Genomic DNA, 13,000 nt, shown 5'->3' with positions numbered 1-13,000 from the left:
TGCAGAAACAAGGGCTTTCCCCAAACTGTTGCCACAAAGTTAGAAGCACAGAATCGTCTAGAATGTCATTGTATGCTGTAGCGTTACAATTTCCCTTCACTGGAACTAAGGGGCCTAGCCCAAACCATGAACAGAGCCAGACAATTATTCCTCATCCACCAAACTTTAGTCGGCACTACGCATTCGGGCAGGTAGTGTTCTCCTGGTATTCGCCAACCCAGATTCGTCCGTTGGTGAAGCCTCGGCCATGGAAACCCAGCTCCCGACAAACAGTTCTTGTGCTGACGTTGCTTCCAGAGACAGCTTGGAACTTGGTAGTGAGTATTGCAGAGGACAGATGATTTTTACCCGCTAGAGCACTCGGTGGTCCCAATCTGTGTGCTTGTGTGGCCAACCACTTTGTGGCTGAGCCATTGTTGCTCCTAGACGTTTCTACTTCACAATAACAGCACTTACAGTTGACAGGGGCAGCTCAAGCAGGGCATAAATTTGACAAACTGACTTGTCGGAAAAGTGGCATCCTATGACGGTGCCACTTCAGTAAGGCCATTCTACTGCCAATGTTTGTCTATGGAGATGGCATGGGTGTGTTCAATTTCATACACCTGTGAGCAGGTATGGCACCGCCAAACAATACCATTACTCAAATACACACACACACACAACCCTGTATGACATGAGTAGTTTCAAAATGACCAATTCTTTATTCAGATGTAGATTTTTAGCTTACACACCCACACACGACCATGACATTCAACCAACAAAAGACAGCGAGCCACATAATCCACATATAATGCCCTGGGCTTTATTGTCTGATTTTATCATGAGAGTTCGGTCACTTTTTTTCACACAAAAAAATATATTTTTTCAGCCTCCAGGTGGGACAAGAAAACTTCAAGGATAAATCCTGCCATTGGACTGGGTATTCAGATTGTGACGACACAGACAAGAAGTACTACTAGTAGCACTGTCTTTGTGCCTTACTCTTCACAGAAGAGAACACATAGTTCCCCAAGGGAAGGCACCCGATACTTGTGGTTTTTGTCCTTGCATCCTTCTGGGGAGAAAAGAGAAACGCAGACTTTCTCAATTAGCTAACCCCCTTCAAGATCTTTCTTGTCAGAAATTGGAATGATGATACATGTACAGCAATTTTAACTGTCATTCACCGCCCTTATAACCTATGCATGAACAATTAACAAAATAATGAAGTCTTTCAATACGAAGAAGCTTAATCATTTTACCACAAGAAAAATACAAAAATAACAATTCTGTTTACAAAAGAAATGGTGTGGGAGGGGGGAAGAGATCCCATTGCATGAAAACTAGGGACAAATTATACAAAAGCAGCATTAAATATCAATCAAATTATTAGAAAACAAACAAAAAAATAGTGCTTTGAATCAGAAGCAGCAGGAAGAGACTTCATCCCCAGTTTTGTTACTTGTATCGGGATAACAATGTAAATGGAAGATACCGGGAAGAGATATAACCAAACAAAGTGAACCAAAGCCGACCTTCTCCTCTGGCTCCCCTCATCCCCAGAGTCTATCTTTATGTCACTATTGAATTCCATATGATCGAAAGAAGTATAGGGACCCAAAAGGGGGAAAACCTGCTTTGTGTTTACAAAATACCCAGGAGTCCATAGCTACCTAACATTTACTACAGCACAGGAACCAATGAAGGTACAGTGTACAAATAAACAAAAGAAAAACAAACTGTAAACACAGCACAATAAATAGATAACAGCAGGCTCTGCAACATGCAAGTGATGAAACGTCTTAATTTGAAACTTTCATCAATACAACTCACAAGTTTATCGCTTTTTTTTTCTTCCCAAGTGCAAAACATCACAAATGAATAAGTTTCTGTATTCAAGTAACGTATATACAAGGGGGTATTACAAATATGTAGTTATAGTACAGATACTATTTTGCCATATTCATAACTTACAAGATGTCAATTTTTACTCATTTACAGTAACGAATACAAAAACAAAAAACATTAAAAAAGCATGAGAGATGAAAATTGCAACAATAAATTCCCACAGTTGCCGTGGAAACGTGTCTGTCCATACTACATATGTAGTCTGTTGTGTGTGTGTGGAGTCCCGCCTGACGCCATATTTGCATTCCCAATGCTACGATGCACAGCACCTAAAGAGTGAACTCAGAGGGTAGCAGCAGACTCTAAGCAAAGGACTGGTTGTGTAGCAGTGGGTTGGGTAGTGTTGGGGGTGCCTGTCATGGCAGCTAGCTGCACCACCACCACTCTGCTACGTCACCTCCATGGCCACTGTGTTGTCAGTTATACTGTTTAGAGCTTGCTTGTCTTGATTGTGATTATCTCTGGAGGAGGAATACAAACAATGTCAAACTTTTGTTGTAATACACAGCTCCCACTAGACCCATGGCTTAGGTAATCAAGACATGGCACCAGATTCAATATAAAGTGCACTGCTTTTGACCATTTCCCAAAGGGCTGTGGTGAAATGTAGCGCACTACAGAGAATAGGGTACCATTTGAGAGACACACATCATCAGTCAGAGAATGTCAACTCATCTCACCTGGATCCTATGTCCATGGTAGAAGCCCCAGTGACCTTGTTGGGCATCTGACAGTTGGTGTTGGCAGCCATCTTTAAGGCAGAGGAGGGCACGGCTCCCAGGGCCCTGGGTATGTGGCGTGTGGTGGTTCCACCCAGGCTGGGGAGGGCAGGGGAGGAGGAGGAGGGGGGAACACTCAGCCGGATGTTATTCGCAATCAGGACCTGAGTGGTGGTGGGGGAGGTGTTTGCAGCATTGTTACCCAGGTGGGTGTGATGGGCATTGGGAGGGAATGTGAGAGAAGAGGCCGTGACGGGGGACGGAGTGGTAGAGGAGTGGTTGGACGAGGGCTGGAGGAAGGTGGGGGTTGATGGAGGACGGGTGAGAGTCTGGTTGCTGTTAGGGTGGTGGGTGGTGCTGGCCAGGTGTAAGCTCTTGTACACTCCTGAGAGAGATGGGGAAAGACAAAATACATTTACAAGAGATACATTGAACACTTCCTCAATTGAACACTTGACTTGCAATGACTGATATGTGGCCGACTAAGTCAATCTGGATAACAGCGTCTGCTAAAATTACTAACATTTAACTCCCCAGTCTCATTTATTTCATTTGCTATGAAGTGAACTACAGATCAGCGGTGCTGCTCACCGGAGCCTGGGAGAACCCCGTTGACTCCACTTCCCAGAACCCCCTCCTCTTTGACCTTGAAGGCCATCAGCTGGTCCGTGGTCACCAGGGCAGAGGCAGCAAACTGGGCGCTGGCCGAGTCTAACGTCTTAGAGATTATACACTGGAGGGGAGGGAGGACAGAGAGACCAAGTCAGACATTCTACATACCATTGAAAAAGAAAATTGTCAAAGGAATGATATCAGTGTTTCCCCTAATATATTTTATGAGTGGGCTAGAGGGGGGCCTGCCTTGCCTTTACAATGGTAGGGGAAACGCTGGGTGAAATAAATACACAGACAGGGCTATTTTGGAGGTTTGTGTGTGGCGTGTGTAAAGGAGTGGTGTCTGACCTGTGTGTTGGGTGGTGGTGTTGCTGTAGATGTTGTAGTAGTAGAGGATGTGTCTGTGTTGGGCTGTGTCTGTTGCTGCTGTTGAATCTGCTCCAGCTGCTGTTTCTGCATCAGGGCCAGCTGCTCCTGGTGCTGATGGTACTGCTCTGCTGTGAAAGCTACACAGATACAGGATAAGTGTTATAATACACAAGGGTTATACACACACACAGGAGAATGAAGAGTGGAGGTAATATGCAGATCCTATATTTCTCCACCAGTCATAGATAATAAAGCAAAGAAATACCTGCACAGTGCACATGGTAGGCTATATGCCGCTCCCATATATACAAAACGTTTAGTCTTACCGCCTCCTTCAAGGCTGACTGACCTTGTACACTCGTAGCTTGTCATCTAGATCAACATTCAATATCTTCACCAAGCTGGTAAGAAGTACCAGTGGTCTGGCTTTGGCTCCAAGTGAGAACAGGTCTGTGTGTGTGTCTTGCTGAATTCCACCTCTGGGCAGCCGAGCGTGTATAAGGACCGGTAAAAAGTGTGTGACAATGAGTTCGTTTTGTGTTGCCATATATGCTGACATTCTGGCGAGAGTAAATAGCTGCATGAAACTCAGCAGCTAAGAACATCAAATCGCTAGACTGCCTGTTTGTACAAACATGTCAATAATATATTTTGTGTAAAACATGTAAATAGCTGCATTTAGCCTACTCCCCTCCTGAAGAACAAACATGAAATTGTGCTTATACTTACTGAGGCACGGAATGCAATAGTTCTAACAGTTTTGTGTAAAACATGAAGTTGGTAGGCTAACCCATGAACAAAGGTGATCAATGAGGGGGGAGTGGCAGATGAGCACTCCACACAGCTGCTACGTAGGCAGTGGAGCGGGCACTCGGCTATGAAAATAAAAATAAATAAATAAACTATTCACATGCTCAAAATCTGTATTTTTAGCCTGGGAAAATTGGGATACAGAAACTCGTTATCTGTAGCCACTCCATTATCTAAAAACATTCTCAATACACATCCTACACTTAACCAGCCGCTCTGCTTTGGGAGTAAATCTTTCCAGATTCCATGTGGAAAGATTTACTAACCTCTAATCAGGTCACTATCTACACTATGTCAAAGCTTTGACTTGACTGAGTCCATTCAAATACATCCTTCAGAACAATTGAGCCTGAAGATTTTTTTATCAGGAGAATAACCAGGTTAGCTATAAACTACCTCCGATGGTTGATCTAAGCAAAACAGGTGTCAAAGCCACTGAATTGCCAGAACACACCCTAATCGAACACAAATACGCCTAGTGACATCAAAAGCCGACAAGGTGAACATAAACACAGCAATGCTCACAGGAGCATGTGCATGGCAAAATATGCCTCACCAAAATTGTAATGCAGTTTAATGCCTGGCCAAGCACAACACAAGGGGGTATGAAAAGAAAACACACATTTTAGCTTTGACATCAAACAGCATTCTAAAACGTACATTCCTGTGAGGTATATTCTGACCTTTAGACACTAACATGACTATCAAGGTTAAACTGCAATCAAGCCAATATTCTAGCTTGAGACACTGCAGTATGCAGCAGACTCCCCCTCTACTCTAAGGCCACTGACCCTGACACCCCAGCACCTCTTCTGAATCTATTTATACAACACCTGAGCTAGGAGAACAGGAATTAATATATTCTCAGGAATTAATGTATTCTAATAAGGACGCATTGTATGAATTAGGGCTGTCCCAAACTTTAAATCTTTGTTGACCAAGATTAGTCTGCCCTTTCGACCAAACGAATGGTAGAAATTTTTAAGCATGCATTTTTCATATATAGACACCATATGTCAGCGTTTCCCAAAGCTTGATGATTAGTTTATTATTTGAATGAGCTGTGTAGTGCTAGGGTAAACAATTATTTCGGATGAAATAATTAAGACTAATGACTCAAGAGGGAGCCAGAGATCAAGATAACCAGAAAAAATGATAAACTTTGCGACCCTCCTCCTCCCCTTTGCAGATCTGAAGTTGCCGCCGGTAATAGGTCACATCAGGGGTCACCAACCTTTTCACGTGGAGTGCCAATTTACAACTTATATTACCATTTATACCGCTCTGTGAGCCAGTTTTTATTTTCATATGCAAATTTTCACGCAACAGTTTAACCTGTTATGGCTAGGGGGCAGTATTTTCACGGCTGGATAAAAAACGTACCCGATTTAATCTGATTATTAGTCCTGCCCAGAAACTGGAATATGCATATAATTATTAGCTTTGGAGAGAAAACACTCCAAAGTTTCTGAAACTGTTTGAATGGTGTCTGTGAGTATAACAGAACTCCTATGGCAGGCAAAAACCTGAGATGCTTCTGTTCAGGAAGTACCCTGTCTGAACATTTCTTGCCCTTCTTTATTATCTCTATCGTTTACAAAGGATCTCTGCTCTTACGTGACACTTCACACGTCTCCAATGAGGTCTCATAGCCCGGGAAAAACAGGAATGACGTAATTCAAAGCCCTGGCTGAAACAAAGGAGAGCAAAAGCTAAGTGGTCACTCAATGGACTAAGCCTTAGGCGCGTGACACGCCCCGCCCCCGGCTTTCGGTTTTTTCCTCAGTTTACAGACAGGCAGATTCCCGGTTGGAATATTATCGCTTCTCTACGAGATAAATTGCATAAATATTGGTTTTAACCTCTCTGGGGTATGTGGGACGATTTCGTCCCACCTACGTAACAGCTACTGAAATTCCAGTGGCGCGATTTTTGAATCGTTAGAAATACTATTACTTCAATTTCTCAAACATATGACTATTTTACAGCTATTTAAAGACAAGAATCTCGTTAATCTAACCCCACTGTCCGATTTCAAAAAGGCTTTACAACGAAAGCAAAACATTAGATTATGTCAGCAGAGTGCCCAGCCAGAAAAAATCAGACAGCCATTTTTCAAGCTAGCATATCATGTCACATAAACCCAAACCACAGCTAAATGCAGCACTAACCTTTGATGATCTTCATCAGATGACACACCTAGGACATTGTGTTATACAATACATGCATGTCTGTTCAATCAAGTTCATATTTATATCAAAAAACAGCTTTTTGCATTAGCATGTGACGTTCAGAAAAAGCATAACCCCCGCAAACTTCCGTTGAATTTACTAACAGTTTGCTAAATTACTCCCGATAAACGTTCACAAAAAGCATAACAATTATTTTAAGAATTATAGATACATTACTCCTCTATGCACTCGATATGTCCGATTTTAAAATAGCTTTTCGGATGAAGCACATTTTGCAATAATCTAAGTACATAGCCCGGCATTACAGGGCTAGCTATTTAGATACCCACCCAGGTCAGCCTCCACCAAAATCACATTTCCTATAAGAAAAATGTTCTTACCTTGCTTGTTCTTCATCAGAATACACTGCCAGGACTTCTACTTCAATAACAAATGTTGGTTTGGTCCCAAATAATCCATCGTTATATCCAAACAGCGACGTTTTGTTCGTGAGTTCTAGAATGCTTCTTCACGGTCCCGCGCATGGCGCATTGGCGTGTCAAAAATGTCTAAATATTCCATTACCGTACTTCGAAGCATGTCAACCGCTGTTTAAAACCAATTTTTATGCCATTTAACTCGTAGATTAGTGATAATATTCCGACCGGGAGTATGCATTGAGCCTAAACAGCCGAATAAAATTTCTCCTCAGGAGCGACTCATGCACGCGCCTCATTCAAAGGTCCTCGGAGCAGCCACTTACAAAAGGTGATAATGTGTTTCAGCCTGAGACTCCCTCGTAAACCTTCAGTTATTTCCCGGGCTCTGAGAGCCTATCGGAGCCCTGGGAATTGTCACGTTACAGCTAAGATCCTTACTTTCAATAAAAAGATGTAAGACGCACGACTCCTTGTCAGACAGGGTACTTCCTGCTTGAAACCTTGTCAGGTTTTTGCCTGCCATAGGAGTTCTGTTATACTCACAGACACCATTCAAACAGTTTTAGAAAATTCAGAGTGTTTTCTAACCAAACCTGAACAATAATATGCATATTCTAGCTTCTGAGTTGGTGTAGGAGGCAGTTAAAAATGGGAACATATTTTTTCCAAAATTCTCAATACTGCCCCCTAGCCCAGACAGGTTAAACAGCGGTTGACATGCTTCGAAGTACGGTAATGGAATATTTAGACATTTTTTGTCATATTTTGCGTCATGCTCGTGGCCGAGATTTAGCGTTGGGATAGTGTCTAGAACGCACGAACAAAACGTCGCTGTTTGGATATAACGATGGATTATTTGGGACCAAACCTACATTTGTTATTGAAGTAGAAGTCCTGGCAGTGTATTCTGATGAAGAACAAGCAAGGTAAGAACATTTTTCTTATAGGAAATGTGATTTTGGTGAAGGCTAAACTTGCAGGGTGTCTAAATAGCTAGCCCTGTAACGCCGGGCTATGTACTTAGATTATTGCAAAATGTGCTTCATCCGAAAAGCTATTTTAAAATCGGACATATCGAGTGCATAGAGGAGTTCTGTATCTATAATTCTTAAAATAATTGTTATGCTTTTTGTGAACGTTTATCGTGAGTAATTTAGTAAAATCACCGGAAGTGTTCGGTGGGAATGCTAGTTCTGAACGTCACATGCTAATGTAAAAAGCTGGTTTTTGATATAAATATGAACTTGATTGAACAGACATGCATGTATTGTATAACACAATGTCCTAGGTGTGTCATCTGATGAAGATCATCAAAGGTTAGTGCTGCATTTAGCTATGGTTTGGGTTTATGTGACATGATATGCTAGCTTGAAAAATGGCTGTGTGATTATTTCTGGCTGGGTACTCTGCTGACATAATCTAATGTTTTGCTTTCGCTGTAAAGCCTTTTTTGAAATCGGACAGTTTGGTTAGATAAAGGAGAGTCTTGTCTTTAAATAGCTGTAAAATAGTCATATGTTTGAAAAGTGTAAGTTTTCGGATTTAGAGGAGTTTGAATTTCGCGCCCCGCCCATCATTGGATATTGGAGCAGACGTTCCGCTAGCGGAACGTGTAGATGTAAGAGGTTTAACCTGTTAGGGCTAGGGGGCAGTATTTACACGGCCGGATTAAAAAACGTACCCGATTTAATCTGGTTACTACTCCTGCCCAGTAACTAGAATATGCATATAATTATTGGCTTTGGATAGAAAACACCTTAAAGTTTCTAAAACTGTTTGAATGGTGTCTGTGAGTATAACAGAACTCCTATGGCAGGCAAAAACCTAAGAAGGTTTCAATGCAGGAAGTGGCCTGTCTGACAAGGAGTCGTTCTTCTTGTCTCTGTTTATTGAAGAGAGGGGATCTTAGCTGTAACGTGACACTTCCTACAGCTTCCATAGGCTCTCACAGCCCGGGAAAAAGTTGAACGATGACGAGGCAGCCTCAGGCTGAAACACATAATCGCCTTTGCCAAGTGGCCGATAAGAGGACAAAGGAATTAGGCACGTGCCCGATTCGATCCCGTGCTGTATTTTCTTTCGGCTGTTTACCTAATTGCAGATTCCCGGTCGGAATATTATTGCTTTTTTACGAGAAAAATTGCATAAAATTGATTTTAAACAGCGGTTGACATGCTTCGAAGTATGGTAATGAAATATTTAGAAATCTTTTGTCACGAAATGCGCCGTGCGCGTGACCGTTATTTACCATTGGGATAGTGTCTTGAACGCACGAACAAAACGTCGCTGTTGGAACATAACTATGGATTATTTTGGACCAAACCTACATTTGTTATTGAAGTAGAAGTCCTGGGAGTGCATTCTGACCAAGAACAGGAAAGGTAATCAAACTTTTCTAATAGTAAATCTGACTTTGGTGAAGGCTAAACTTGGTGGGTGTCTAAATAGCTAGCCCTGTGATGCCGGGCTATCTACTTAGAATATTGCAAAATGTGCTTTCACCAAAAAGCTATTTTAAAATCGGACATATCGAGTGCATAGAGGAGTTCTGTATCTATAATTCTTAAAATAATTGTTATGCATTTTGTGAACGTTTATCGTGAGTAATTTAGTAAATTGTTAGTAAATTCATCGGAAGTTTGCGGGGGGGTATGCTAGTTCTGAACGTCACATGCTAATGTAAAAAGCTGTTTTTTGATATAAATATGAACTTGATTGAACAAAACATGCATGTATTGTATAACATAATGTCCTAGGTGTGTCATCTGATGAAGATCAAAGGTTAGTGCTGCATTTAGCTGTCTTCTGGGTTTTTGTGACATATGCTAGCTTGAAAAATGGGTGTCTGATTATTTCTGGCTGGGTACTCTGCTGACATAATCTAATGGTTTGCTTTCGTTGTAAAGCCTTTTTGAAATCGGACAGTGTGGTTAGATTAACGAGAGTCTTGTCTTTAAATAGCTGTAAAATAGTCATATGTTTGAGAAATTGAAGTAATAGCATTTTTAAGGTATTTGAAAATCGTGCCACAGGATTCAACTGGCCGTTACGTAGGTGGGACGATTTGGTGCCACCTGCCCTAGAGAGGTTAACTGAGTCGTGTCTGAACGACAACATGGATAATAAACAGTTGGCTGGGTTTTCTGTGCATTGGCGGGACAGAACAGCTACGTCCGGTGCGCGCATCTACCACTCTGTAGTTGCTAGCGGTATTCTGGCAGATGGAAAGGCTTTCCCAAAAACCTTCTGAATTAAATGTTAAATACAAAGTAGCCTAAGCTTAACTGGCAGAACAATATCAAGATTTTCATCAATCCTGTGGGTATTTGTTTTGAAAATGCTACCATCCCATGTGCGCTACAAAAAAAAACAGCGAAACAACATCTTGCAAGGCACTCACTTGAATTTCTTTTAACTACACCAACAAATCTTAATTTCTCATATTTTCCCAAGACCTAAAGTTGTCTACTGATATTTTAAGCATTGTTGTGGACTTACAACATCCAATTGTTTTTCTATAAAAAAGTGAGATTGAGAGTGACTGTAAAGACTAATCTAAAAAAAAACAAGGTTAAATGTTAAAAGTTTAATGTTCTCTTACGAAGGAAATTGCCCTGATCATATAGGCCTAAATCAGAGCTCTCCAACCATGTTCCTGGAGAGCTACCCTCCTGTATGATCCCTCCAACCCTTGTAACTAACCTGATTCAGCATTTCAAATTATTATTAGGTGCCCAAGATTGGGGTTGGAACAAAAACCTACAAGGACGGTAGCTCTCAAGGAAAACCTTGACCTAGACAGTATCCCAAACTTCACAGTGAAATCATGCATTTTCAGTACTAAAACTTTTAAGTGATCTAATCTGGGAGGTAAACTCAATAAAGTCTTTATTTAGTTGTATATTTTATAGTGAATCAAGGCATTAGAAATGTACCAGAGGCCACCAAAATAGAGTTATTTTGTCAAGCCCCCCCTTGGACCCCACCCAGGTGACGTCTGGCTGGCTACTTTTTTGATTTGTCAAGCTACTCTATGTACATGTTGGGGGGGACGGAAAAAAACTAATAAAAATGTATTTGTCACGTGTCGAATACAACAGGTGTAGACCTTAGTGAAATGCTTAATTTACAAGCCCTTAACCATCAATGCGGGTTTAAGAAAATAAAACCAAAAAAGTAAGAGATAACAATTAAATAGCAGCAGTAAATAACAATAGCGGGGCTATATACAGGGGGTACCGGTACAGAGTTAATGTGCGGGGGCACCGGTGTTGAGGTAAAATGTAGCGTTATTAAAGTGACTTTGCATAGATAATAGAGTAGCAGCAGCGTAAAGGGGGGGGAGCAATGCAACCAGTCTGGTTGGCCATTTGATTAGATGTTCAGGAGTCTTATGGCTTGGGGGTAGAAGCTGTTTAGAAGCCTGTTGGACCTAGACTAGGCGCTCCATTACCGCTTGCCGTGTGATAGCAGAGAGAACAGTCTATGACTAGGGTGACTGGAGTCGGACAATTTTTAGGGCCTTCATCTGACACCGCCTGGTATAGAGGTCCTGGATGGCAGGAAGCTTGGCCCCAGTGATGTACTGTGCCGTGCGCAGTACCCTCTGTAGTGCCTTGCTGTCGGAGGCCGAGCAGTTGCCATATCAGGCAGTGCTGCAACCAGTCAGGATGCTCTCGATGGCGCAGCTGTAGAACATTTTGAGGATCTGTGTACCCATGCCAAATATTTTCAGTCTCCTAAGGGGGAATAGGTTTTGATGTGCCCTCTACACGACTGTCTTGGTATGTTTGGACCATGATAGTTTGTTGGTGATGTGGACACCAAGGAACTTGAAGCTCTCAACCTGCTCCACTACAGCATTGTCGATGAGAATGGGGGCGTGCTAGGTTTCCTGTAGTCCACAATCATCTCCTTTGTCTTGATCACGTTGAGGGAGAGGTTGTTGTCCTTGCACCACATGGTCAGGTCTTTGACCTCCTCCCTAACACTATTGTGTTATCAGCAAACTTAATGAATGTGTTGGAGTTGTGCCTGAGTGAACAGGGAGTACAGGAGGGGACTGAGCACACACCCGAGGGGCCCCCTTGTTGAGGATCAGCATGGCGGATGTGTTGTTGCCTACCCTTACCACCTGGGGGCGGCCCATCAGGAAGTCCAGGCTTCAGTTCAGTTGCAGAGGGAGGTGTCTAGTCCCAGGGTCCTTTGCTTATTGATGAGCTTTGAGGGCACTACGGTGTTGAACGCTGAGCTGTAGTCAATGTATAGCATTCTCACATAGGTGTTCCTTTTATCCAGGTGGGAAAGGGCAGTGTGGAGTGCAATAGAGATTGCATCATCTGTGGATCTGTTAGCGTGGATTGCAAATTGGAGTGAATCTAGGGTTTCTGGGATAATGGTGCTGATGTGAGCCATGACCAGCATTTCAAAGCATTTCATGGCTACAGACGTGAGTGCTACGGGTCGGAAGTCATTTAGGCAGGCTACGTTAGTGTTCTTGGGCACAGGGACCATGGTGGTCTGCTTGAAACATGTTGGTATTACAGACTCGGACAGGGAGAGGTTGAAAATGTCAGTGAAGATACTTGCCAGTTGGTTAGCGCATGCTCAGAGTACACGTCCTGGTAATCCGCCTGGCCCTGCGGCCTTCTGAATGTTGACCTGTTTAAAGGTGTTACTCACATCGGCGGCAGAGAGCATAATCACACAGGTAGCTCTCAAGGGACAGGGTTGGAAAGCTTGGCCTAGACAATATCCAAAATACTGCTTCTATGCATAAGCAGGTGCATATCCTTTATTTTAATGTATTATTTTTTTTACCCCTTTTTCTCCCCAATTGGTAGTTACAGTCTTGTCTCATCGCTGCAACTCCCGTATGGACTCGGGAGAGGCGAAGGTCGAGAGCTGTGCATAACACAACCCAACCAAGCCGCGCTGCTTCTTGACACAATGCCCACTTAACCCGGAAGCCAGCCGCACCAATGTT

The 13,000-nt window shown here is 42.6% G+C and overlaps 1 protein-coding gene across 2 annotated transcripts in view; it reads right to left on the bottom strand.

Moving 5' to 3' along the window:
• Positions 1-783: 783 nt before the first annotated feature.
• Positions 784-13,000, bottom strand: part of LOC115195873 (enhancer of polycomb homolog 1) — a 110,870-nt gene continuing 98,653 nt past the window's right edge. For both annotated transcript variants that reach the window (XM_029756197.1, XM_029756196.1), the window contains exons 11-14: positions 3,573-3,730; positions 3,201-3,342; positions 2,571-2,994; positions 784-2,351 (exon numbers count right to left, since the gene is read on the bottom strand). In XM_029756197.1, the coding sequence (XP_029612057.1) occupies positions 2,279-2,351; positions 2,571-2,994; positions 3,201-3,342; positions 3,573-3,730 (797 nt within the window). In that variant the 3' untranslated portion in view covers positions 784-2,278. The remainder of the gene's footprint in view (positions 2,352-2,570; positions 2,995-3,200; positions 3,343-3,572; positions 3,731-13,000) is intronic.

The sequence above is a fragment of the Salmo trutta genome, chromosome 6 (assembly GCF_901001165.1).
Source record: "Salmo trutta chromosome 6, fSalTru1.1, whole genome shotgun sequence".
Taxonomy (NCBI): domain Eukaryota; kingdom Metazoa; phylum Chordata; class Actinopteri; order Salmoniformes; family Salmonidae; genus Salmo; species Salmo trutta.
This window is presented reverse-complemented; position numbering and strand designations above follow the sequence as displayed.